General features: G+C 41.7%; 1 protein-coding gene across 7 annotated transcripts in view; it reads right to left on the bottom strand.

Moving 5' to 3' along the window:
• Positions 1-23671, bottom strand: part of PDE1A (phosphodiesterase 1A) — a 733908-nt gene that overhangs the window by 253078 nt on the left and 457159 nt on the right. For all 7 annotated transcript variants that reach the window (XM_029605930.1, XM_029605928.1, XM_029605927.1 and 4 more), the window contains 2 exons: positions 8859-9041; positions 4893-4959 (listed from right to left, as the gene is read on the bottom strand). In XM_029605930.1, the coding sequence (XP_029461790.1) occupies positions 4893-4959; positions 8859-9041 (250 nt within the window). The remainder of the gene's footprint in view (positions 1-4892; positions 4960-8858; positions 9042-23671) is intronic.

Raw genomic sequence — 23671 nt, forward strand, 5'->3', positions numbered from 1 at the left:
ACGAACACTTACCCGGAAATGACGCATGCTTCACATTTGAAAAAAGCGTAATCGGCGTCCAACGCACTTCCCTCTATTATATATACTCACAGAGATCAGCTGACTGTCCAACAAAACACTCTCCAATCTGCATACCTTTAAAGTCGCAAACATTTTAAAGCACAAATGTCTCTAAAATGCATTCCACTCAACCAGACCTAATAGGTCCTATTAGGTCCGGTTGCATTCCACTCCATCCTGTGATGGATGAGTGTGCTAGAGAGATTTTAATGTTAGATAGGTAATTGGGATATATTAATAAATGAATTCATTTGTTGGGGATGTTAGGACAAACATCAGTGCTTTATAAACGTTTAAAAAATATTTAAAAAATATTTAAAAGTCATATCATAGGATATATATATTATAAAAAACATTTCATGTTCATTGATGAATATTGGTTTTAGATGTGTGTGTATGTGTGATGGATGAGTGTGCTAGAGAGATTTTAATGTTAGATAGGTAATTGGAATATATTAATAAACGAATGCTCCCAGATAAATGGCATGTTTGTATAACCAGCATACACTATTCCCTATCGGGCGGATTTTAAAAGCCCTGCTCGTGTAAATCGCCTGGATTTACGCGAGCAGGGCCCTCGCGCGCCGGTGCGCCTATTTTGCATAGGCTGCCAGCGTGCGCAGAGCCCCGGGACGCGCGTAAGTCCCGTGCTTTTTTGGGGGGCGTGTCGGGGGCGGGGCCGAACGACGCGGCGTTTTGGGGGCGGGACACGGAGTTTTGGGAGCGGGCCCGGGGTGTGGTTTCGGCCCGGGGCGTTTTGGGGGCATGGCCATGCCCTCCGGAACCGCCCCTGGGTCGGGTCTCGGCACGCCAGCAGCCCGCTGGCGCGCGTTGTAAACCGGGTTGATGTGATATCTGTCATGAAACTCGATATAACAAAAATAATAAATAAATAAATAAATAAATGTCTTCCTCCAGGAGGCATAAATCCGTGGATAAAGGTAGGGGGGGTTTAGAAAGGGCCGGGGGGGGGGGTGGGTTAGGTAGGGGAAGGGAGGGGAAGGTGAGGGGAGGGCGAAAGAAAGTTCCCTCCGAGGCCGCTCCGATTTCGGAGCGGCCTCGGAGGGAACGGAGACAGGCTGCGCGGCTTGGCGCGCGCCGGCTGCCCAAAATCGGCAGCCTTGCGCATGCCGATCCAGGATTTTAGAAGATAACGCGCGGCTACGCGTGTATCTTATAAAATCCAGCGTACTTTTGTTTGCGCCTGGTGCGCGAACAAAAGTACGCGAACGTGCTTTTTTAAAAAAATCTACCCATATGTATGCTGGATAATGGGTCTTTTACTGCATATTTAGGTCCACATCACAGTATCAGAGTCAACAAAGCAGTCACAATAATTGTTAAACCAAAAAATAACAAATGTGCAGTCATTCCTAGATAAATCTATAAAGTAAAAAAAAAAAAAAAAAAGAATCTAAGTTAAAAATTGGGCACTTGAAAGGGATGGGTGACCTCCTGAGGAACCAAAGTACCTCTCTATAGGGAGATAGTGGTCCATCCTGCTGCTACCACTATAACAGCAATATAGCCTGATCTCACAAGCAGCAACTTCATCATAAGGGGATGACAGCTTCGTCATCTGAGAGTCCCTCCCTGCATCAGCCGACCCACATGTGAGAAGGGGATCCCCTATCCTGGACCTTCTGAGACACCAGTTATCACAGCAATGGGCCTGGTGAAAAAGACCCCACAACAACTGATCTAAATAAATGTTATGGTATCATACAAAGTGCAATGCATTATGATATAACCATGTACATTGCATATTATTCCATATGTTATTTTAAATATGAAAAATCACAAACTTAGCAACTAGCATAACTGCTAAATGAACATGCATAGCATATAGACTCTGAAAAAGGAGTCACCTCTACTGAGCAATTTCTCATTTGGCCTCTCTCAAAATGTTGCTGTTAGCTTGCCATCCCCCTAGAAGGGATGTGCTTTTGTGGATCTATCTAGTTGCCTTACTATAAGACCTCCAAAGGTAGTGAAATGATAATTCACATCAATTAGATTATACATGACTCCAAATATTGCCACTCCCAATCAAGAAACAACATTTAAAATGACCAAATATTCAGTTTTCATCTGATCCTCAGCACAATTTGATTTTTTTTCTCCTTCTAAAGAACAGCAACAGAATGTAGAGATGTGAATCGTTTTCCATATCGTCTTAACGATAGAAATCATGTGGCAGGAGAAGAAAATCGTGTTTGGCACGATTATTTCGTTGAAAAATCGTTAAAAATCGTTTTTTCCGATTAGTGCGCACTAACTCGAGTTAGTGCGCACTAACTGAAAATGATACAAATAGACACTTTCCAGGTCACTGAAGGTCAGTTAGGAATGAATGTGTTCCTATTGGCTGGCAGCCCTCTTATCTATTGATGTTACCAAGGTTACCACTGAGGTGATGGTTGGGGGGATGGGAAATGGAACTGGAAAACTCACGAACACCAACAGAAAATGAAACAAAGTGTTCACACTTCCCAGGTCAGTGAAGGTCACTTAGGAATGAATATGTATTCCTATTGGCTGGCTGTGCTCTTATCTATTGATGTTACCAAGGTTACCACTGAGGTAATGGTTGGGGGGATGGGAAATGGAACTGGAAACTCACGAACACCAACAGAAAATGAAACAAAGTGTTCACACTTCCCAGGTCAGTGAAGGTCACTTAGGAATGAATATGTATTCCTATTGGCTGGCTGTGCTCTTATCTATTGATGTTACCAAGGTTACCACTGAGGTAATGGTTGGGGGGATGTGAAATGGAAACAGTTGGAAGCTTGACATGTGATGATCAGCACTCACGTGACTAGAACTTCTTTGTTTATTATTTTTGTTAGCAGACACGTGCATGTTGAATTTGCCAATCACTGTGCATTTTACAAAGGTGGTCCTGGCTGGAACTGTACACAGTTCCAATATATGTAATTGATTGTTGGTAAGTGTATTTTTTAAGTAGCCACACTGGCACCAGTATGTTTACTTTTCCTCCTACTTAACTCACTAGCTCAGCTTTGTAAGAAGGGCTTCTCTGCTTGTGTGTTCCTTTTGTTTGGTGTGAGGAGAGCAGAAACATCAGATCTTTATTCAATCTACTACAGTCATCTCTTATATTAACCTACTCAATTTTTTTTAAATGATTTGTTATATCACTGAATTAATAATTCATTATTATTAGGTGGTGGTGAATGTCTGACTAAGCTACTTGGCTAGTGTAACTGGTGAGGCTAGTGGCAGTTTAGCAGAATTATAATTTATTTGTATTAGTACTGCAGCATTAATATATTCAAGCCTAGGTAGGCAGCCAGTGCACTACTCCTGCAGTCACCTCATTGCTTCCTGTGCATTGCATTATAATATGCGCACACACTGACTCCAGCTTGGGTGGGGACAAGGCAGGTCTCCTTTACTGCACACACTGACTCCAGTTTGGTGATAAGGCAGGTCTCTAGAGATGGGGGAAGTCAGGAGTGAGGGTCAGGCAGCTCCCCCCTGTCTGTGAAGCCAGCCTCTCACTAGTAATGCAGGGAGGGAGCTGTCTCAGACTTCACCATTCTCCCCCCCCCCCCCCCCTCACCCACACACCATTCACTAGCTGGGACATGGGGGAAGTCAGGAGTGAGGGTCAGGCAGCTCCCCCCTGTCCTGTGAAGCCAGCCTCTCACTAGTAATGCAGGGAGGGAGCTGTCTCAGACTTCACCATCCTCCTCCCCCCCCCCCCCTCACCCACACACCATTCACTAGCTGGGACATGGGGGAAGTCAGGAGTGAGGGTCAGGCAGCTCCCCCCTGTCTGTGAAGCCAGCCTCTCACTAGTAATGCAGGGAGGGAGCTGTCTCAGACTTCACCATCCTCCTCCCCCCCCCCTCACCCACACACCATTCACTAGCTGGGACATGGGGGAAGTCAGGAGTGAGGGTCAGGCAGCTCCCCCCTGTCTGTGAAGCCAGCCTCTCACTAGTAATGCAGGGAGGGAGCTGTCTCAGACTGGTATCAGGGTTAGGGCACTGTGTGCATGAAGATCACAACACCCCTGGTGCCAGGGTTAGGGCACTGTGTGCAGGAAGATCACAACACCCCTGGTGCCAGGGTTAGGGCACTGTGTGTGCAGGAAGATCACAACACTCCTGGTATTAATAGGGATAGGGCACTGTGTGCAGGAAGATCACAACACCCCTGGTGCCAGGGTTAGGGCACTGTGTGCAGGAAGATCACAACACCCCTGGTGCCAGGGTTAGGGCACTGTGTGCAGGAAAATCACAACACCCCTGGTGCCAGGGTTAGGGCACTGTGTGTGCAGGAAGATCACAACACCCCTGGTGCCAGGGTTAGGGCACTGTGTGTGCAGGAAGATCACAACACCCCTGGTGCCAGGGTTAGGGCACTGTGTGCAGGAAGATCACAACAGTCCTGGTATTAATAGGGTTAGGGCACTGTGTGTAGGAAGATCACAACACCCCTGGTGCCAGGGTTAGGGCACTGTGTGCAGGAAGATCACAACACCCCTGGTGCCAGGGTTAGGGCACTGTGTGCAGGAAAATCACAACACCCCTGGTGCCAGGGTTAGGGCACTGTGTGTGCAGGAAGATCACAACACCCCTGGTGCCAGGGTTAGGGCACTGTGTGCAGGAAGATCACAACACCCCTGGTATTAATAGGGATAGGGCACTGTGTGTACATGAAGATCACAACACCCCTGGTGCCAGGGTTAGGGCACTGCGTGTGCAGTTAATAGAAAGATATATTTATGTAACCCAAGGAAAATGATTAAGACTAATGGAAACATTGGTTCAAACAGTAGCATGTGCAATGCGTTTCACCTTTAAAGATGCTATCACAGCAGACGGATAGGTCAACCCAACCATATTTGAAGACTTCCGATACATCCTGAGCAAAGAAAAAAAATAGTATTGATTTTATTTCTTCACTTAAATGGCTCAGTAAACTTCAGTTCAAACATGTTTATTTTTACTTCATGTAAAAACGCACCCCAAATAAATGGCAACTGACTTCCAAATTTCTTTTCAATTCTTTTTCCATTATTTTCACTTGCAAGTGCATGAGAAGTAGTTTAAAATTTCCTTCTATGTCTAAAATGGTTTGACATACAAAAAGATTTTCTAATTGCACTGTAATTTACTCTAAGCCTCTAAAAGCATTGTCAGAGGGGAGTCATTTATAGAACACTCACTCATTTCCACCTTATGAAGGGACTTCACTGGACCTTCAATGGTAGCAATGTTCTCATTCTCCTGCAACATCTAAGTTTCTCTTTTTAAAAAATAGGTTGCAAGTCTGTTTAGTAAAATATATGTTGGTCTTCTGGCTTACCAGTAAAAGCAGCTCGTTCTGGATGGTGCAGTCAAGGCCAGCGTTAAATTTTGGGCAAAAATTTGCCATAAAAGATAAAAAAAAAAGCATGGAAGAGAACTTACAGAATTAGGTGAGAGTGAGGAACAATAAGCTTAATCTAAATCTAGAAATAAAATAAAAATATACATCAAAATTCAAAAATCAATTAATAGCTCTGACAACTGGCTCAGTCTTTGATGGAGTCCATCCAATGGGACCCATTGGATGTGGAGAGGTAGAGGGATTGTATATTATCCCCTCATGGTTCAGGCCATGCTGCTGGGAAATGTTGGCCACCAATTCGTTGGGAGCCATATGGGGATAGTGTAGTGAGAAGTGGGTTCAGCAAGGAAATACAAAGAGAAAGTATGAGTTGATAGTTAATTCTCCTTTTGCTTCCCCCGTGAGTTTGGCATCCTTTCTACCCACCACCTGCATTCTTTGATCATCGTTTTGTCATGTTTTCATTGTTTGTTGCAGCTTAGCAAGGGCAGCTTATTTGTCTTGAGCCATTCACCTACTTGGGGTATTAGCTGGATGGTAGGAGGTAACAATCATAGGCCCTAATTTACTGTGGTGCAATTTGGGGGCTGTGACAACAGTTGACAGCAGGATGAATGTGATGGGGATAGTTCATACCTGCTGGGGGCATTGGCATTTTACCATGAAGGGATGCTTTGCAGCCAGTAAGTATTATAGATGGAATATCTATCCAGGGCATGCCTATTGGAAGGGGAATACCTTGTAATGTGGCATTGAGCATGGGGACACTTTTTTTCTGCTTGGATTTGGAGGAGAGGTATTCTCCTATGCTAACTGGTTTAAAATGTAAGGCTCTATTAGTATGAGGGATTTTGGGTTGCTATGTGCTTGGAAAATATTTAACACCTGATTCAAGGCACGTGTTAAGTTTTTGCCTTTAATGGGACAATGGCAAATAGCAGGTGGAGGGCTCCATACAACATTATATCCCATGTGTCCATTAAAGCTTCATTTGCATAGAACATGTCCTCATTTCCATGTGAAAAAGCACTAATTTTAGCACTTAAATTTTGGAGAACTGTCTGTACCTGTATGTTAAGGCCTTATTGCTTAGCACACTACTTTTAGTGTGCATAAAAAGCCCTTTACCATGCACATTAATGTAGGGACGGTAACTTTCAAAGGGGCACACAGGTGCAGGTGCACATTGAGGTGTGTGCATCTTCGTGTGCCCAGGGACATAGCTATTTTATAACATATGTGCACATACATGCATACTTTACAAAATAGCCCGGGTGCGTGCTTGTGTGTGACCTATTTTGCAACTGACTGCGCATAGCCACGCACATCCGGGCATGAGCCCTGCAAGGGGGGAATTTTATAACTGGCGTGCATACACTCCACAACCAGTTTCACCAGTTCATCTAGCGTAGAACTTGGTCCTCCAAACCCCTCTGGTTTAATAGCCTCACTCCCCCAGTTACCTCAGACTCTTTAAACCCCTTAGGGATGGCTGTTATTTTTGTTTTTTAAACTTACATCTCCTCCATAGCAGAAGTACAGTTATATGGCACTGGACCTGGGCACACGCCCAGGCGCATAAGTATTTGCTCTCACATCTTTTGGCCCTGCCTGAAATGCCCATGCCCTGCCCACATCACGCCTCTTTCTGATTAGGAGTGAGATATTTGCACATCAGGGAGATGGGCGCACATGTAGGCGGCTTTAAAAATCTGCTGGGCATGTGCATGTCCCACATGCGCACACATATCATGGCTTTGGCACACACTGGGCTTTTAAAATTCACCTTTTATTGTATAGGTCCAAAAATGTACCTTTATCAATATAAAGTACATTGCCACATGGTTCTATATGTAATCTTAATACAATACAATATTTGTGTTATTGCCTGTCAACAAAACGTACACTGTTTTTCATGCCTAGAAATGCTATTTCTGGCAAATAGTACTTAGGAAAGCCTACAGGATAGACATTTAGTGGAACAAAGAAATGTTACATGTGAATTGAATAGCCCACTGTGATGAAAAAGGTGGTATAAGAAAAAACAAGGAGATATTTTAAATGTGAAACTTCCCCGTACTGTATAGCAATACAGCATCTACTGCAAAGCACTATTAAAAAAAACAAAAACTTACCATTTTAAAAATATCTAAACAGGGGTTTTAAAGTTGTTTGTGAAAAGCTACCAAGACTACAGTATGCTACACATTTCAGTGACTACTGTATACAAATTAACTGTGAATTTTGAAACCTAGGGGCCTCTTCAGTTGATTTGAAGTCACTTCGAACTGTATTCATTTGCCTTTGATACTGGGTCAAATGAACCCAATTTATTTCACTCGATGTCGTGAAACTATATGTTATTTTGTTTTAGTTACAGAAATGTATACACATCGGAAAGGATACTGATTTTTTTTCTTCCCACAAAAAAAGGGAAACACTTTTTTTTCCAGTACCATTAGCTGTTTATTAACTCTAGCTTGGTATTATTGGTATTCACATTGTTGCTTCTCTAATAAATTACTCAGAGGTGCAATCTCCAAATTGACAGCCTCTTACTTAAATTCTGTGACGCTCCTAGTAGGTAGCCAAACCCACAAAAGTAAAAGAATCAATTTCTCTGTGATCACCAGTTGCTGATAGCTAAACAGAAAAATACATTTACCTCTAGGTTCAAAGAGGTAGGACTGCCATATCCCAAAAGCAATAGAAAGAATGGCAGGACCTCATAACCTCAAGGCCTTAATCATTAAATGAAGTCTTCCTTACTATGCAAGGCAGAAATTGCTTGGCCTGGGCCAAAGTTGCCTTCTTCAGCCAAACTCGGGACTTTCATCAGTGTGTGAACAATATACAGCCCCTCGTAAGCTTACCACAAGTTTCTTTTAGTGGATTAAAAAACGTGTTCACGACAGACCATCTCCTTGTTCAGGTTTATCAATGAGCTTCTGTGCTTTGTTATCATAATCGAGAAAGTCTACACCACAGGAAGACTGGCAAACTTTGGTTTGCTCCTCTGGAAGATGGAGGGAGTAAAAGATGGCGGAATGCTAACCGTTTCTGTTTTCGTAAATGAGGTAAGCATTATGCCAGGCATTCCTAGAATATTAATTTAATCTTTTTATACAACAGAAATCCATTAGTGGATAATGCATGAAAATAATCTAAAAATAATAGTGACAATGTATTTGTCTGCATAGTGCAAACACAAATTTGAAACATTACCTAAATATATTTAACATGATATATATATATTGTGATTTTGAATACCTGGCATTTTAAAGGAGAAGTCAATTTTTTCGTATGAATTCATTACTTAATAATTGAGCATAAATGATGAGCAAAATTATGCTTTACTGATTTAATTGTACTATACTTCCTTGTTCACAACATTGTTTGTAACGATAAAAGAAAAATTAACTAATACCCACCTTTCCACAAAAATTCCAGCTTGTACAGCATGTACAATGCTTCGAAACTTTGGCTTTTCTTCAGGCCTCCGTCTCATCATTCCCATTTTTCTTGTGAAAGTGGAAGCCAACCAGTCCCGTACTTCTAAAGGAACAGAATCTGACTGAATATCAGAGAGTTCATCTTCGGTGTCCAATAGCCGCCTACAGAACAGAACCACAAAATAAGGGGGGAATGTTGCAGGGAGCAAAGTAAAGCTTGCACACGTTTTGGTTAGAAACAAAGATGTCCACAGATAAGGACCATTTGGCCTTCCCAGGCTGCCCAATTTCTAATTTATACTATACGTGTACATGCTCCTGGTTGCAAGGTCATCTGTAGAAGTGAAATCTGCACTTAACACAGTCCATCACTACTAGGAACACCTACATTTATCACTTTGCTATAAATTTTGCATGAATAGCACCTGTGTTAAAAGAGGAGCCTGGAGAGAGAGAGAGAGAGAGAGAGAGAGAGAGACTCTTTATAAGGTTCTCATATAAGTAAACTATTTATACCACTGTAGGAGGGATAATTAGTAACTCAAGGTGAGGTTTTGGTGGTGGTCTAGGGTTTGGGGGGCAGTTTTACATGCACAATCAGAGGTATGAACAGCACAGATGAAATTTGTACATTGTACTCTTGATCTAGATTGATAGCAGCTAGGTAGAGAGTGCATTGAACTAGGTCAAGAGTACATTGTACAAATCTCATCTTTGTGTACCTTTCCTCACTCCAAATCATATCAAATCTTCACGGATGTGTACTGTGCTGTTCATACCTCTGGATGTGCATGTAAAACCTCCCCCCAAAACCTAGGCCACCACCAAAACTTCACTGTGAGTTAGGAGTTGCCCCTCCTACAGTGGTATAAAAAGTGGATTAATATGTGTGCCTCCCTCAAGGCTACCCCCTCCCCCCCCCATCCAAAATGGGATTTGCAACTTTTAGCACAAACCCCATTTCAGGCATATCACACAGCATAATGCCAGGATAAAGATGGAGTTATTTCTGTCATTAAAACGTGTGATAACATGCGCTACACTATCCCTTGCAATGCTAAGCACCCCTCATTTTAATTTACTTTGCCCTAACTCCACCCAAACTCCTTCCATTCAGGAAAAAATGTAAAATTTGCATACACATCTTGCAATGCGTTATTTATCGCAGGCATTATGGCACTGGGCATTAGGGTCCTAATGCCCGCGATAATGCCCTAACGCTATTTGATGAATGACCCTGTTGGTTTAATATTTTCCTTTGGGCCAGATGTACTATGGATTTCTCCCATTTTCTATTTGATAAAAGTTTATTTAGATCTGTCCGAAGTTTCAGAAGGTTATAAAGGCCATGAATCAATACAACCTGTAAATATGTGTCTAAGAGCAGTCATCTTAGATACCCCTTTCACGTTTTTTCTGGGTTGTGTTAGTGGTTTATTTCATATCAAAATGTCACCAAGACTGACGCCCAGAACTTCTCTCATGCAAATGATAATGTCACCACTAAATTAGGTCAATAGGAAGCTATCAACCAGATACTCATACTGGAATCCAGGGCCTGTGCTACCAGTCTTGCTGTCCTGTATAAACATTTGACGTGTTGCTTCCCTTCCCCCCCAACAGATTCTAATGGATCCCTTCATGGGCTTCTCTTTATTCCCCAACAATAACCTTACGAGGGTCTGAGCACCATTTAATAGTTGCTCTGTAGCTAGAGGAAAGTTGTCAGATTTTTGGGGCATAATCTGGGACTCTTGTTCATAGTAGTGCCAATAGTGAAAAGCAGTTTACTTGGGAGTGAGGGAATTTGTTGTCTGGACTGTCCTTTTGAAAAACTGTAGCAATCTATTCTCAAAATATACCTAAAAGCACTTTCTTTAAATTTTGTTACCACAAAATATTTCAAACCCATGCAAAAGCCTCAGAGGTGCTGAGGGTACAAGAGAATTAATTGTGCACAAAAAAAAAAAAATCAAATCAGGCATCAACATTAAAATTTTGTGTGAGAGGTATCTCCAGAGCAGAGAATTTGAATCGGGTCCCAGAATATTTAAACATATATAATTAATATTCTCTATTAGATAAAAGTTTCTAGTCTTTGATGTCTCTAGCTTAAATCTTCTGCTCAGGGTGTCTTTCTAAAATGCTCTGTTTTTGTTTCTGTTCCTCTTTTTTTCTCTCTAGTGTCCTTTTTTCTTTCCTGTTTAAGTTGTCTCCCTTCAAAGTGGATATTTAATACTTTATCTTTTCTTCTTTCTTTTTTTGCTTTTTAATACTGTATTTCTCATTTCTTCTCTTCCTTCTTGTTTCCACTTTAGATTCTTTCTGCCTGTTTGCTTTTCCCCATTCCTCCTCATTTCTCTTTTCTTTTTCATATGCCCTCTCCTCCATTCCTCTCCTCACATTATCCTCCTGGATCCCCTCCCCATCAAATCTAGAACATTCTCTCTTTCCTCCACACGCCATCATGCTTCCTTTCTCCCTCTTCCTCCACCCATTAACCAGTTTCCATTCCCTCTCCGTACATCCTCATTCCTCTCTTCCTTGTTTTCCCCCTAGCCAGGATAATTTCTCACTCAGTCCCCAGTTCTTCCTGGCCCCTGCAACCCATCCCCAGCTTTCTCTTCCTCAGGCCCTGATCCTCTCCCTTTCTCTCTCTATCTCAGTCCCTCTGTCCTGGGTCTTTTTTCCTTTAATCCTCATGTCTCTTTCTCTCTCTCTTTCTCTCTTTGCCCCCATGACAGGTGTAATCTTCATGCTTCTCAATCCCTAGAATGCTCTCTCCACATTCCCTCCCTTTGACTTCCTGAAAGCTCTTCCTACATCACCCTCCAACCTTGGAAAGCTCTCTCTACATCCCTCTTCCATTCCTGGAAGGCTCCCCATATATCTCCATCCCACCCATAAATGGGCCTTCCCACATTATCTTTCTAAGAGTTCTTCATGCATTCCTCCCTCCCTCCCCCCCAAAAAAAATTGCTTACACATGCCTTCTCTAGTTCCCTTGTGATCCCCAGTGCAGCATCATTTTTTCCTGATCTCCCCACTCAGCAGAAGATGTAGTGCTTAACAAAGTTTCAATTTCCTGTTCTGTGTGGGTCTAATCTCATGATAGGAACCACATGGATCCCATAGATCTTGTGCCTCATACCATGAAACTGGATCCCTACAACATAGGAAGTGATGCATTGTTAAGCTTAGACTCCATGGGTAGGCTCAGCTATGTGATGTAACCCCTTTGGAGCTGCTGCCCTGTACATGTGCACAGTTTTCACAATGGGTCATGCCAGCCCTATTGGAATCACAATATGCTTCTTCTCTTTAGCCCTGCATATAATGAATCAAATATACAGCTTCTATAGAAACCATTTAGTTGGGCCCAGGACTGTGGAAGGTCACAGCCTAGGGACATGCATATCAAATGTTGATTTGCTTGCTAATCAAGGTCATTTGATGTGGCTCATGCTTCACTGAGCAGTTAGGTTCACATTAATTAGGATCTATAAGAGTCAGACAATAATCACAAATAAATCTGAAGAATGACATACTGTATAGTCTAAATGAAGGATGATGTAGGAATGAATTATCAAAAAACATTTAGTAATACAGAAAACAACTGATTACTAGTAATAACCTATTTTAACATTATGAAACCTGTTTTTCATATGCTCACATGCATATGAAAACTAGAAGTACTTTTGATCATGATGCTATATTCACAGGTTCACAGAATAAAGATGTTCAGCAAGAGTGTTTCCCATATAGAAACACAGAATATGATGATGCATAAGGACTGTAAGACCCACTTCGTCTGTCCAATTTATTTCCTGGTGCATACTATAGGCCCCAGTTTGATCTCTTGCATTTTGTGCTTATGGAAAGCATGACAGGAAGGTCATGCTTTAAGCTAAACTGTTGATTATTCAGAAAGATGATGCTTATTTATAGAAACACAATCTGTTACCATTTAAAGTGCTCCTTGATTACAATGCCAAAATTGGTAACATCTAATCAGTTGCAATGTATACTTCTTGTAACACATATTCATCTCTACATAACAACAAAAAAACAAAAAAAGCCAATAAACTGAACACTGAATGTTGCTTGAAAGCATTATAGGAAGATCTGTAATCTCATTAAATATAGATACCTTCTTAGTGCCTGGAAGAGACCTTAGTAGTCCAAAATGTTTACTTTTTTGAACACTCAATAAACTTCTGCAGGTATCATTTTTTCTCCATTACATCATGGTTTTCCTTTTAACCAATTTTAGAGCTTTTGTCATACCTCAGAAAGATGGTGTACTGGGGAGAGCTTCACTTGTTATTTAAGATCCTGTGATGCACCAGAATCATATCACAATACAACTCTCCAAAGGAGTATTTGTCCCTAAATTGTTTATCTTAAACTTGCAGTTCTAGACATCAAAGGAAAACCGTCAGACAATCTTACACCATAATAGAAGCTGTACTATTGTATTTCTGTTTACTTCTAGAATTTCCAGTTTTAGCAGTCATGTGCCAAGATCAGCAGCGTCCTGTTTATTGTCTGACAGTAGTTGAAGGGAAAAATCATTTGTAAGTTGGTTCACTATTTTAGGCTCTAATGCATGCATAGAAAATGCACTTATAACCAGGATATTAAGCAGGTATGACTCATGAAGAAGATACAGATAATGGCAATCTAAATGTTTTCTTCAAAGTTATTATTAATGATGGGAGACCACTTTTATGGTATGGTACCTGAAATTGTAATAATATGCTATTATAAAAAAAAAACATAATCACATTAGGGAAATGGGTCACAAAATACATTGTCAAACAATTCCTTTGAAATGAAGTTTCCATATAAGTTTAAAAAAGTCTTGCACCCTGAAATGCATAAATAGTGTAGACATCAAATATTGAACAATTAAAATATTTTCATCATAAAATAACATGCATGACTCACAGGTCTTTCTTATCTCTCCCCACTCCCCCCCCCCCCCCGAGTTGAGGTAGTCACCCGAGGCCTGGCCGCTAGATCTACTCTGCTCATGGGCTCCTCGAACTGCCCCAGAGGCAAAGAGCTGGCTTCCAATGTGACAGCCAGACTTTCTATGGTTTCATCGGGAGAGCCCTCCCAGAAACCGCCAATCTAGGGTTAACAAGCCCACATGGCAGTGAGAATTCAACCAAATTTGCCAGTGATAGGGGGAGATGTGGAGTCGTCAGAGCTCCCGGGCTAAGTGTAATCTCCAGATCCAGGGTAGGATCTGCTTGCTCCGTGGCTCAAAATGCCAAGGATGCCACTGGAGAAATTTCAAGCACCGAAGAGAAAAAGCCCTCAATAGTAGGTTGGGAAGGGTCGGTCCCGGGAGTGGCTGGAACCATCTTCTTAATCTTTACCTTCCTCTTTGTATGAGGCTTCAGGAAGGAAGGAGAATTGAAGAAATGAGGAGCTCCCAAAAACCGTGCCTCTCATCTGTTACTGATTTGTTTAAAAAATAAACATCTGAGGTTTTAGAAATACCTATTGAAGCTATACCTACTATTGGCAAAGCTTACATGATAAAGTCCTCAGAATCTAATTTGTTTGATCATGTTCAAGAACCAGATTTGAATGTGGCCCAGTTCCTGGAGTCTTCAATGGACATGGTCATCTCTAAACATGGGACTCTTCTCATTTCTTTTGTTTTTTCTCATTTCAGAAATCTGGTTTTAAGATCATTTTCCCGCTAAAGACTGTCCCTTTTTTTTGGCCAGCGAGTCTGGATATATCCTGAGATTACATGCTCTACCCAAGAACATTATAAAAAATATATTTCAATGCAATCAGAGGTCCTGGCACTTGGTGCAAAATTTATTTTGAGATTTCCTTGCCAATGTGTGATTACTCATCTTGGATCTAAATATGCATATTTTGATCCTGTCCATCTTTGTAAATATTTGGATACTCATGCCCTGGCTAACTCTGTTTAGATTTATAGCTTTTTAGTCGGAAGCTTATAATATCAGGTGCTGTCTTTCTTTTCTTATTTTTCGTTTTAGTGGTTTATTATAATCCTGCAGTTTGATCAGCTATTTCTGAACTGAACCAGACAAACTACTTTAAATATGAACCTCATCTGTGTCCTATCACCAAAAAACTAAAACAAAAAAATGGTAAAATATGAAGGCATAAATAGGTTCACCAATTGACCCATTTGGTAGGATAGTACAGCATACCAAGGCAATGATAGTGGAAACAGTGAAAGAGAAATATCTTTTCTAGATATTGAATTATAATAGTAGCCATATCTGTCAAAATATGAATAGAATGATGTTTATATTCAGCCGCTGTACAGCTCAGTTAGCCAGAAAAAACTATCTGGCTGATGTAGCCTGTACATTCTAGGGATGTAGCCTGTACATTCTAGGGATATGCTTTGGCCGAACCTACTGGTTCAGCCTTCATTATCGGTCCACAGCGGGAAATTTCGGTTTCCCACGGTTCAGGCCTTTATTTTTTGGCCGCCCCGAATTTTGGGGTTAGTACGCACTAACGGGGAATTAGTGCACACTAACCCCAAAAAACAAATTTCCCCAAAATTTCGGGGAAATTCCCTTCGTTTTTCAGGGTGGTCGAACCAGGACGAATAAGACAATTTTGTTGAAATTGTCTAATTCATTCTGGACAAATGCACATTCCTAGTACATTCAGCAGTGCAAGCGCACCACTGAATATGCCTGGCTATCCTAAAGTTAGCTGAATAAGTCTATCCGACTAACTTTAGGTCACATCTGTAGGACAACTAGACTTAATTGAATAAGTTATCCAGCTAACTTTAAATATAGCAGTTAGCTAGATAACTTACCTGGCTAACTCAGCTCCTCTTACTTATACCCCTGGAACACCCCTAACTTATCTGGCCAAATTTAGGCCTGGATTTATCAAAATGCACTAAATATCGCCTGCGATAGAAAAAGGGGCATGTTTTATGGTAATAGGCAGTTTATCGCAATTTGCGCTAATACCTATGCGAAGAGCTAAGTTACACAAATTGCAATAAATCTTTTGCACTTTTCGGATTTGCATCACACCCTACGATATGGTGCTATCGCATGCATTAAATGGTGCTTTTCCCATGCGAGAAGCCCTTAACACATGTGAAAATGCCTTAGTGCATTTTGATAAATGACCCTATTAGTCAGATAATAAGTTATCTGGCTAGAATTTAGGAGGATATTGCCCAAATATTCATTTAGCTAGATAACTTCTAATTTATCAGACTAAATGCTTCTCAATATGGACCTCTATGTAACTATCATAGAATCTCTCTTAGATAGTATTAATTAATTTTGCTGCTTTATTATTATAATTATAGCTACATCCGAAACCAGAAAGATGTTACAGGTGTCAGACAGCCTTGGAAGGCTTTGCATTCTGTTACATGGGGGGGGAGGGTTTCGTGTGCCCTTGGGCCTCGGCCCGACCCCAGATGAATCTAGGACTGAACCAAGGGTTGGCGATGTGTCCCAGCATGGAGGGGACAAGGTCTTACCCTCTGCCGGACCTGCATGCTCCCGGAGCCAACAAGTTGATGTTGGTAGATGAACAGTCCTCCGACCATTCCCAGCCCTTTCAGACCTCCCACATAGGATCAGCATGGAGCAGCAGGCCAGACTGAGGATGAGGGCAGCGGAGGCCTTGTGACTCAAAGACTTTGGACTAGGACTAAGGCGAAGACATCACAGATGAGGGCTGATGCGAAGGCATCACAGACGAGGCGAGGAACTTGGAAGACTCTAGACGAGATGAGAAGCTGGGGAGGTCAGACATTGGCACTGTCTCTCAGGGCACCCTACAGCCCACCTACATGGGCAGACCCAATGGGCTGGTTGCAGACCACCCTGTCCCACTGCGCACCCTACACAGCCTGAGGAGGCTGTTCACAGACCACAAGGAGAGCGGTACGAGTACAGGAAGGAATCCAGCCGAGGCGAGACTCCGATGACGGAGCCAGTGTCATCCAGAGAACCACAAGAGCTGGCAGGTCAGGAAGGCTCAGGAGCGCAGGACATGAATCCAGCTGCAGCCAACTCCACTGACAGAGACGCGTCATCTGGAGAACCATGGAGCTGGCAGGACAAGAAGGCTCAAGAGCGCAGGAGAACTCGGAAGGCACTAGAGAAGAACATCAAGGAACCTGGGACATCAGGAAGTGAGACATCGGGAGATGAGACATCAGGAAACCTGGACGAGGCCCTCAGGAGATGAAGACATGACACAAGAAGCAGACGAGACATGGAGCTCCAATGATGAACAAGAAGGACCTGATGGAGCGCTGAAAGGTAGGACTTCTAAGAGCGAAGTAACTCCGATGCAAGGCAAAGGTGGAATGCAGGAGCAGCCCTTTTATAGGGCTGATACAAGAAACAGTCCTTAGGTGGGGCCCAGGGCATATCTGGCCATGGGCGATTTAAATCTGGCAGGGAGGCGCGGCCGCAAGCCTAGGAGCAGGAACAGGAAACTGTGCAGGACCGTGGACAGCAGCCCTGCACCGACATCGATGTGGAGAAGCAGGGCTGGGCCGAGGAGCAGACCCTGACATCGGCAGCGGCTACGGCCACCAGGCAAGTCCGGGGACTGCGGCTTCCAGCCACGAAGATGGTGAAGAAGTCCACGGCTCTGGCCGCGGTGAAGAGAGCATGATGGGTGGCCTCTGGCTGCAAGAGGCAAACAGAGTCCGCAGCTCCGGCCACGCAGAAGGCCCAATGTCGGCGGCATCCGGCTGCATCGAGAACAGGTAGCAAGGTGAGGGGCCTGCTCGCGGGGGGGGGGGGGGGGGCCGCGGGCAGGATTCATAACAAAAGAACTGTAAAAAGTATAAAGGTATAAAGAAAAATTAAGAAGTTAATAAAAGAGATGGACAGAGAGGGTAATTACAGTCCTAAACAGCAGTGATATAATTGCTTTGGACCTCCAGAAAGGCTGATTTCCAATAAGCCCAAACTTCAATGAACATAGGAAGGCTGGGTTTCAACATGAAAGGGGCTTACTAATGGAGACAGTGTAGCCCATCAATGTAACAGATTTTGTCCATGTTTGGGAGGTTATTCAGTTGAGGTAAAAGGATAGAGAAGTTAATTAAAAAATGTGGGGAGAGGAAGCTGGTGTGGTATAGCAATTGGGGACACTTATATGCCCAAGTACATTAGCCTCAATTGGGCAGACTAAATGGGCCATTTTAGTCTTTATATGCTGTCATTCATTAGGTTACGATGTTGCTATATAAGAAAGAATGTCACAAGGGGGATTGATTTTCATGAAAGTAAGGATATAGAGAAGGGAAATCTGATCATTCCATATAAGCATTATAGGACCTTGACAGGAGCTTAATAAAAGATGATTTCACATTGAGAACTATGATAGCATAAAAAGTCCTCAATTAAAAAGGAAGAATTTACAGAGTAAAAGGTTGTTTATTATAAAAGTTTGAAAATCACAAAAAACCCTGTCAACTCAGACAACTCTAGTCACTTTAGTAAATACTTTTTAAATTAAGTCTGATGAGCTCTTACATGATAACGACTTTGCTGCATAATCAGATTTAATGAAACAATAATTGCTAAGTGCTCTAATAGTCTTACTTGAGTCAACTTCGCAGATCATGCTTTCCTTTTTTGCTAATTCTTTTCCTGTAGAATCCAATTCCTCCCTGTCATTCAGGATTCATGATCTTTTTTCCCTTTTGATTTCAGTTAAAAGCCATCAAATTGGGTTTGTCTTAGTTTCATTTTCCCAGTTTTCCCTTGGTTCACTTTAATGCTGCTATATACTGTAATATATTCTGTTACTCCTTGTAAAGAACCCTGGATAGGGTGCACAGTAAATACTATAATTAACTAAACTAAAAAAAAGAAAAAGTTTTGTATTTTTATCTGGAGAATATAATTGCCTGAAGTTCTGCAGAACTTTCTGCCATTTTTTCCGTGACTTTAAGGAAAATATTTCTCAAGGTTAAAAGGGCTGAGCTGACTTATCCTTGTGTTTTATTATGTCATTTTTAGATCAATTATTGATTTCTGTTGTTTGTTATATATCTCCCTCTTAGTTTTGGGCATCCCTAATACAGGGACTACAGAAAAATCCCAGGGCCATGTCCTTTCCCAGATATCTCACACTACTCAAAATATCAGATTTCATCTCTGGGTGACAGGATTCACTTAGAAGGACGAGGGTTTAACCTCTGGGGCCCTAAGTGCAGTGGTGATGATTAAATTCTGTCCACTCAGAATTCAAAGATACTCACAGAGGGAAGGATCTTACTCACAGAGGGGCTGATGCAATACAGTGCGCTCAGCCGAGTGCACAGTTTAACCCACTGTCAGACACGGGTTAAATAGGCGCTAATCCACCCCCTAATGCAATAAGGGGATTAGCGCCTAATTAACGCACGTCTGACGCAGAGTGAATGAGATAGCGCTCATCACATACAAATGCATGTGAATGAGGCTATTACTCATTAACTCCGCATGCAGTAAAATAAATGTGTGTCTCAGATGCACATTTATCGCTCAGATATTAATGCCTGCCTGGAGCAGACGTTAATATCTGAATGCACTGAAAAAAGTACAGAAAAGCAGAAAAAACTGCTTTTCTGTACTTATTTTAAAGTTAAAAAAAAAGAAAACAAAACTCTGCCAGCCACTTTGAAGACCAACGCTGATATGCTCGGCGTCGGTTTTCATAACCGGCCGGCTGCAGTTATGAAAACCGACACCGAGTTTATTGGCATTGTTTTTCATAACCACCAGACCGCCTGTTACTGCAGGGTCACGTTAGCAAGGAGGTGCTAAGGTCGCGCTAGCGTGAGCCCTTAATTTATTTATTGCATGAAAAGTCAGCGCCCGTGTTCCGCAAATTTTATTGCATCGGCCCCAGAGGTCACACAGAAAGAACAAATGGGGATATTTTCCAAAGGCTTATCCGATGCGATACAACTGTATCGCATGCGATAAGCCTCTATCGCACGTGAAAAGGCCCTTTTCGAGTGCGATAGAATGAAATTTGAGTCGGGGCGGAGTCGGGGCAGCGAGGGGAAGAGTCGAGGCGGCGAGGGGGCAGACTTGGCGGTGTCTTCGCTGGCGGCAATAATGTTACTAACATTATCGTCACCAGTAGTGCGCTCAATAGCACCACCTTTCACTGTGGCGCTATTGGGTGCGAAAGCCGGCAGCCGGCACACCGCGGCCGATGAAATCGCACTGCCGTGGTGCAAAGGCTGCGGGGTTTCGTAGGCCCACCCCCTTCACCCCCAGCCCCCCCGTTTTCGCTGGATTCATCATTCTGCGAAGAATGATGAATCCAGGCCAAAGTTAGCAGTCTAAAAGTAGTGTTCAACAAGTTTAACTTCAAAAACAAAATCCAATCCAAAATGGAAAAACTCAGAAGCATTGAATGCAAAATAACAATTCCCAGGCTGCAGTTTTTCTGTCCATAGTGCACCACTTCCTAACTGTTCTCCTGTGATCTAAATTGATGTCTAGTATAGAAGAAAACATGGTAACTTCAAAACTGGATACAAAACTCATTCAAAACCAGTAGTCGCTGTCCCATCTGTTTACTGGCGGCAGGAGCAAAGTGGATAAAAATCCGATCCCTCCAGAAAGGTGATATTAGCTTCACTACTGGAAAGTGGTTAAAAATTACTTGTTAAAAACTCACTTCCAGCAATTTCTGCCACACTGTTTACTGATCTCTTGTTGAAACCACTGTAAAATCCAGCCCTTCCAGGGAATGTGTACTGGTCAAAACTACAAAAATCCAAAAAACTCTCATCTTCTTCAAACTTCTTCAGCTGGTAAACTTTGACGCCTACCAAAACGCCTTCTTCAATTGATAAGCCATGAAACCCACCCAGAAACACCTCAACCTCTTAGCCAGGAAGTTCTCCAGACTCTAGATGTCTTTCTTCAAGAGCTTCTCCACCAAGCCTCTCTGCAAGAGCTTGAACTACCAAATATAGAGCAGAACCCATCCCAAAAAAGGGGAATGGCCACAGGATGGGAAGGATTCAAAATATACAAAATCCCCAAAAGTTGTCAGTAGAGAAAATGCTCAGTAAAGTTGTAAAGTCACCATTACAATTATATGATATTAAATGCTATGTTATTTTTCATTGTAACACGCTTTGAGTACCATGTTTCTGTGGAAAGGTGTGAACCAAACTGAAAACAGAGTCATTCATATTGCTGGCATTGGAGAATGTATCTTATTTTGATGGCATTGTATCAATGGACTGTTATTTATTTATTTATAACTTTTTATATACCGAGGTTCAATTAACAAGATTAATGTTCTGACTAACACTGACTAACACTGGTGGAATCCAGTGACATGAATTAGGGCAGGATTTATTCTGTGTCTGTAGGAAAAAGCATAGTAAATCAGGCTGCTTTTGTATCTGTGCTGCCAGAAGGGGAATAGTTCTAGTTGCACTGGAGATGTCTCTCAGTTTTAAAGTCAGTTGTCTTCCACGAGTCCTAGCAATAAGCATGAGCCCTACCATAAAAGTCTGACAGACCAGGCACCTTGATTCCCATCTTAATGTTATAAATTGAAAAAAGCCACTTTAGCCCATAGCAACCTTTGGGGGTTGAGTCACTAGAAGCCACTATCACTTAATATTTAAAAGAAAAGTTAAAAAATAAATTTTAGCATACACATTAATTAATGGCCCAATCACTATTTAGCATGGGTGAAAATCCAAACTAAAATGGGTATGTGTCCGTGAGCTAAAAATTAGCATGCACATATGCAAAATATACAAACAGGGTGATAATGAACTTATTAGCACTTATTACCTTAGTTAGAAAGCCCAACCTAATTTATTGAGGCCACTGGGCCATGGTGAACTTAGCAATTGCTTATGTGTTGGTGTTAAATAATATTAGCACGCCAGCAGAATCAGTACACAAACATTTAACACAGAGAGGAGATCCTGACTTATGGTCTCCCTCCAAATAAAAACCCTTGACTCCTGCCATTCCCTCTTAGTCTCTTCCCCCTCCCCCCAACTAGCTCACTGGACTACATGGACTCTTGCACTGCTCTCCCCCATGCCATTAAGGCTATCCAAAACCCCCCACTCCCCTCCCTGCCATTCAGGATTCATGATCTCTTTTCCCTTGTGATTTCAGTTAAAAGTCTGCTTCTCCAAATTGGGTTTGTCTTACTTGCTCTCATTTTCCCAGTTTCCCCTTGGTTCACTTTAATCCTGCTCTATACTGCCTAGGATTGCTTGTGGTATATTCGTTTTACTCCTTGTAAAGAACCCTGGATAGGGTGCACAGTAAATCCTATAATTCACTAAGGAAAGAGAACATTTTGTATTTTTATCTGGAGAATATAATTTATTTATTTAAATTTAAATTTTATTTATTTAAAAAATGTATATACCGTTTTATAAAATGAGTTTTTGTCAAAACGGTTTACATGATTAAAATAAAATTATTCAAAGAAAATCAAATTAAAATAAATTAAAATATACAAAAATTAGTTAATAGCTAAAATTTAGCTTAAAGATAAATCAAATTAATTACTCAAAAACAAAATAATAAAATATGTTGCTTGGACTACTTATCAGGGGAAGGTAGGGAAGGGGGAGGGGTATGAAAAAATGGAAGTGTAGCTAATAAGAGGGGAATAGGGAAAAGGTAAAAGGGGAAGGAGTGAGATGAATCTGATGGATGTGGAAATGAAAATGAGTGAGCATTAAACTTGTTCTTGAGTGGATGTTTGAAATGCGAGTTGGAACAAATGTTTGAAATGCGAGTTGGAACAAATGTGTTTTGAAGCTCTGCAGAACTTTCTGTGACTTCAAGCAAAAATATTTCCCAAGATTAACAGGGCTGAGCTGACTTATCCTTATCCTCAGACTTTATAGAACTCTGCTCTATAGTGGGTAATGATTTAGTAGTATGTACTTATTAGTTCTATTGACTTGATGTGTTTTATTTTGCCATTTTTAGATCAATTATTGATTTATGTTGTTTATTTTGATTGCCACAGAGCTCTGCTCTATAGTGGGTAATGATTTAGTAGTATGTACTTATTAGTTCTATTGATTTGATGTGTTTTATTTTGCCATTTTAGATCAATTATTGATTTATGTTGTTTATTTGATTGCCACAGAGCTCTGCTCTATAGTGGGTAATGATTTAGTAGTATGTACTTATTAGTTCTATTGATTTGATGTGTTTTATTTTGCCATTTTTAGATCAATTATTGATTTATGTTGTTTATTTTGATTGCCACAGAGCTCTGCTCTATAGTGGGTAATGATTTAGTAGTTATGTACTTATTAGTTCTATTGATTTGATGTGTTTTATTTTGCCATTTTAGATCAATTATTGATTTCTGTTGTTTGTTATCTATCCCCCTCTTGGTTTTGAGCATCCCTAATACAGGGGGCTACAGCAAAATCCCAGGGCCCATGATTTCTTTCCCAGATCTCTCATACCTACTCAAAATCAAGACTTCAGCCCTGGGTGCCGGGGTTCACCAGGAGAGAAGAAGCTTTAACCTCTGGGGCCTCTAGTGCAGTGGTGACAATTAAATTCTGTCCACTCAAAATTAAAAGATACTCACAGAGGGAAGGATCTTACTCACAGAGGTTACACAGAAAAAACAAAGACAGCAGTCTAAAAGTAATGGGCCTATTTTTAAAAGGCCCGGCGACGCACATAAAGCCCTGGGACACGTGTAAGTCCTGGGGCTTTACAAAAGGGGCGGGGCGGGGTCCAGAGGCCTCTGACAGAGCGGGCATT

Source organism: Rhinatrema bivittatum, chromosome 6 (assembly GCF_901001135.1).
Source record: "Rhinatrema bivittatum chromosome 6, aRhiBiv1.1, whole genome shotgun sequence".
Taxonomy (NCBI): domain Eukaryota; kingdom Metazoa; phylum Chordata; class Amphibia; order Gymnophiona; family Rhinatrematidae; genus Rhinatrema; species Rhinatrema bivittatum.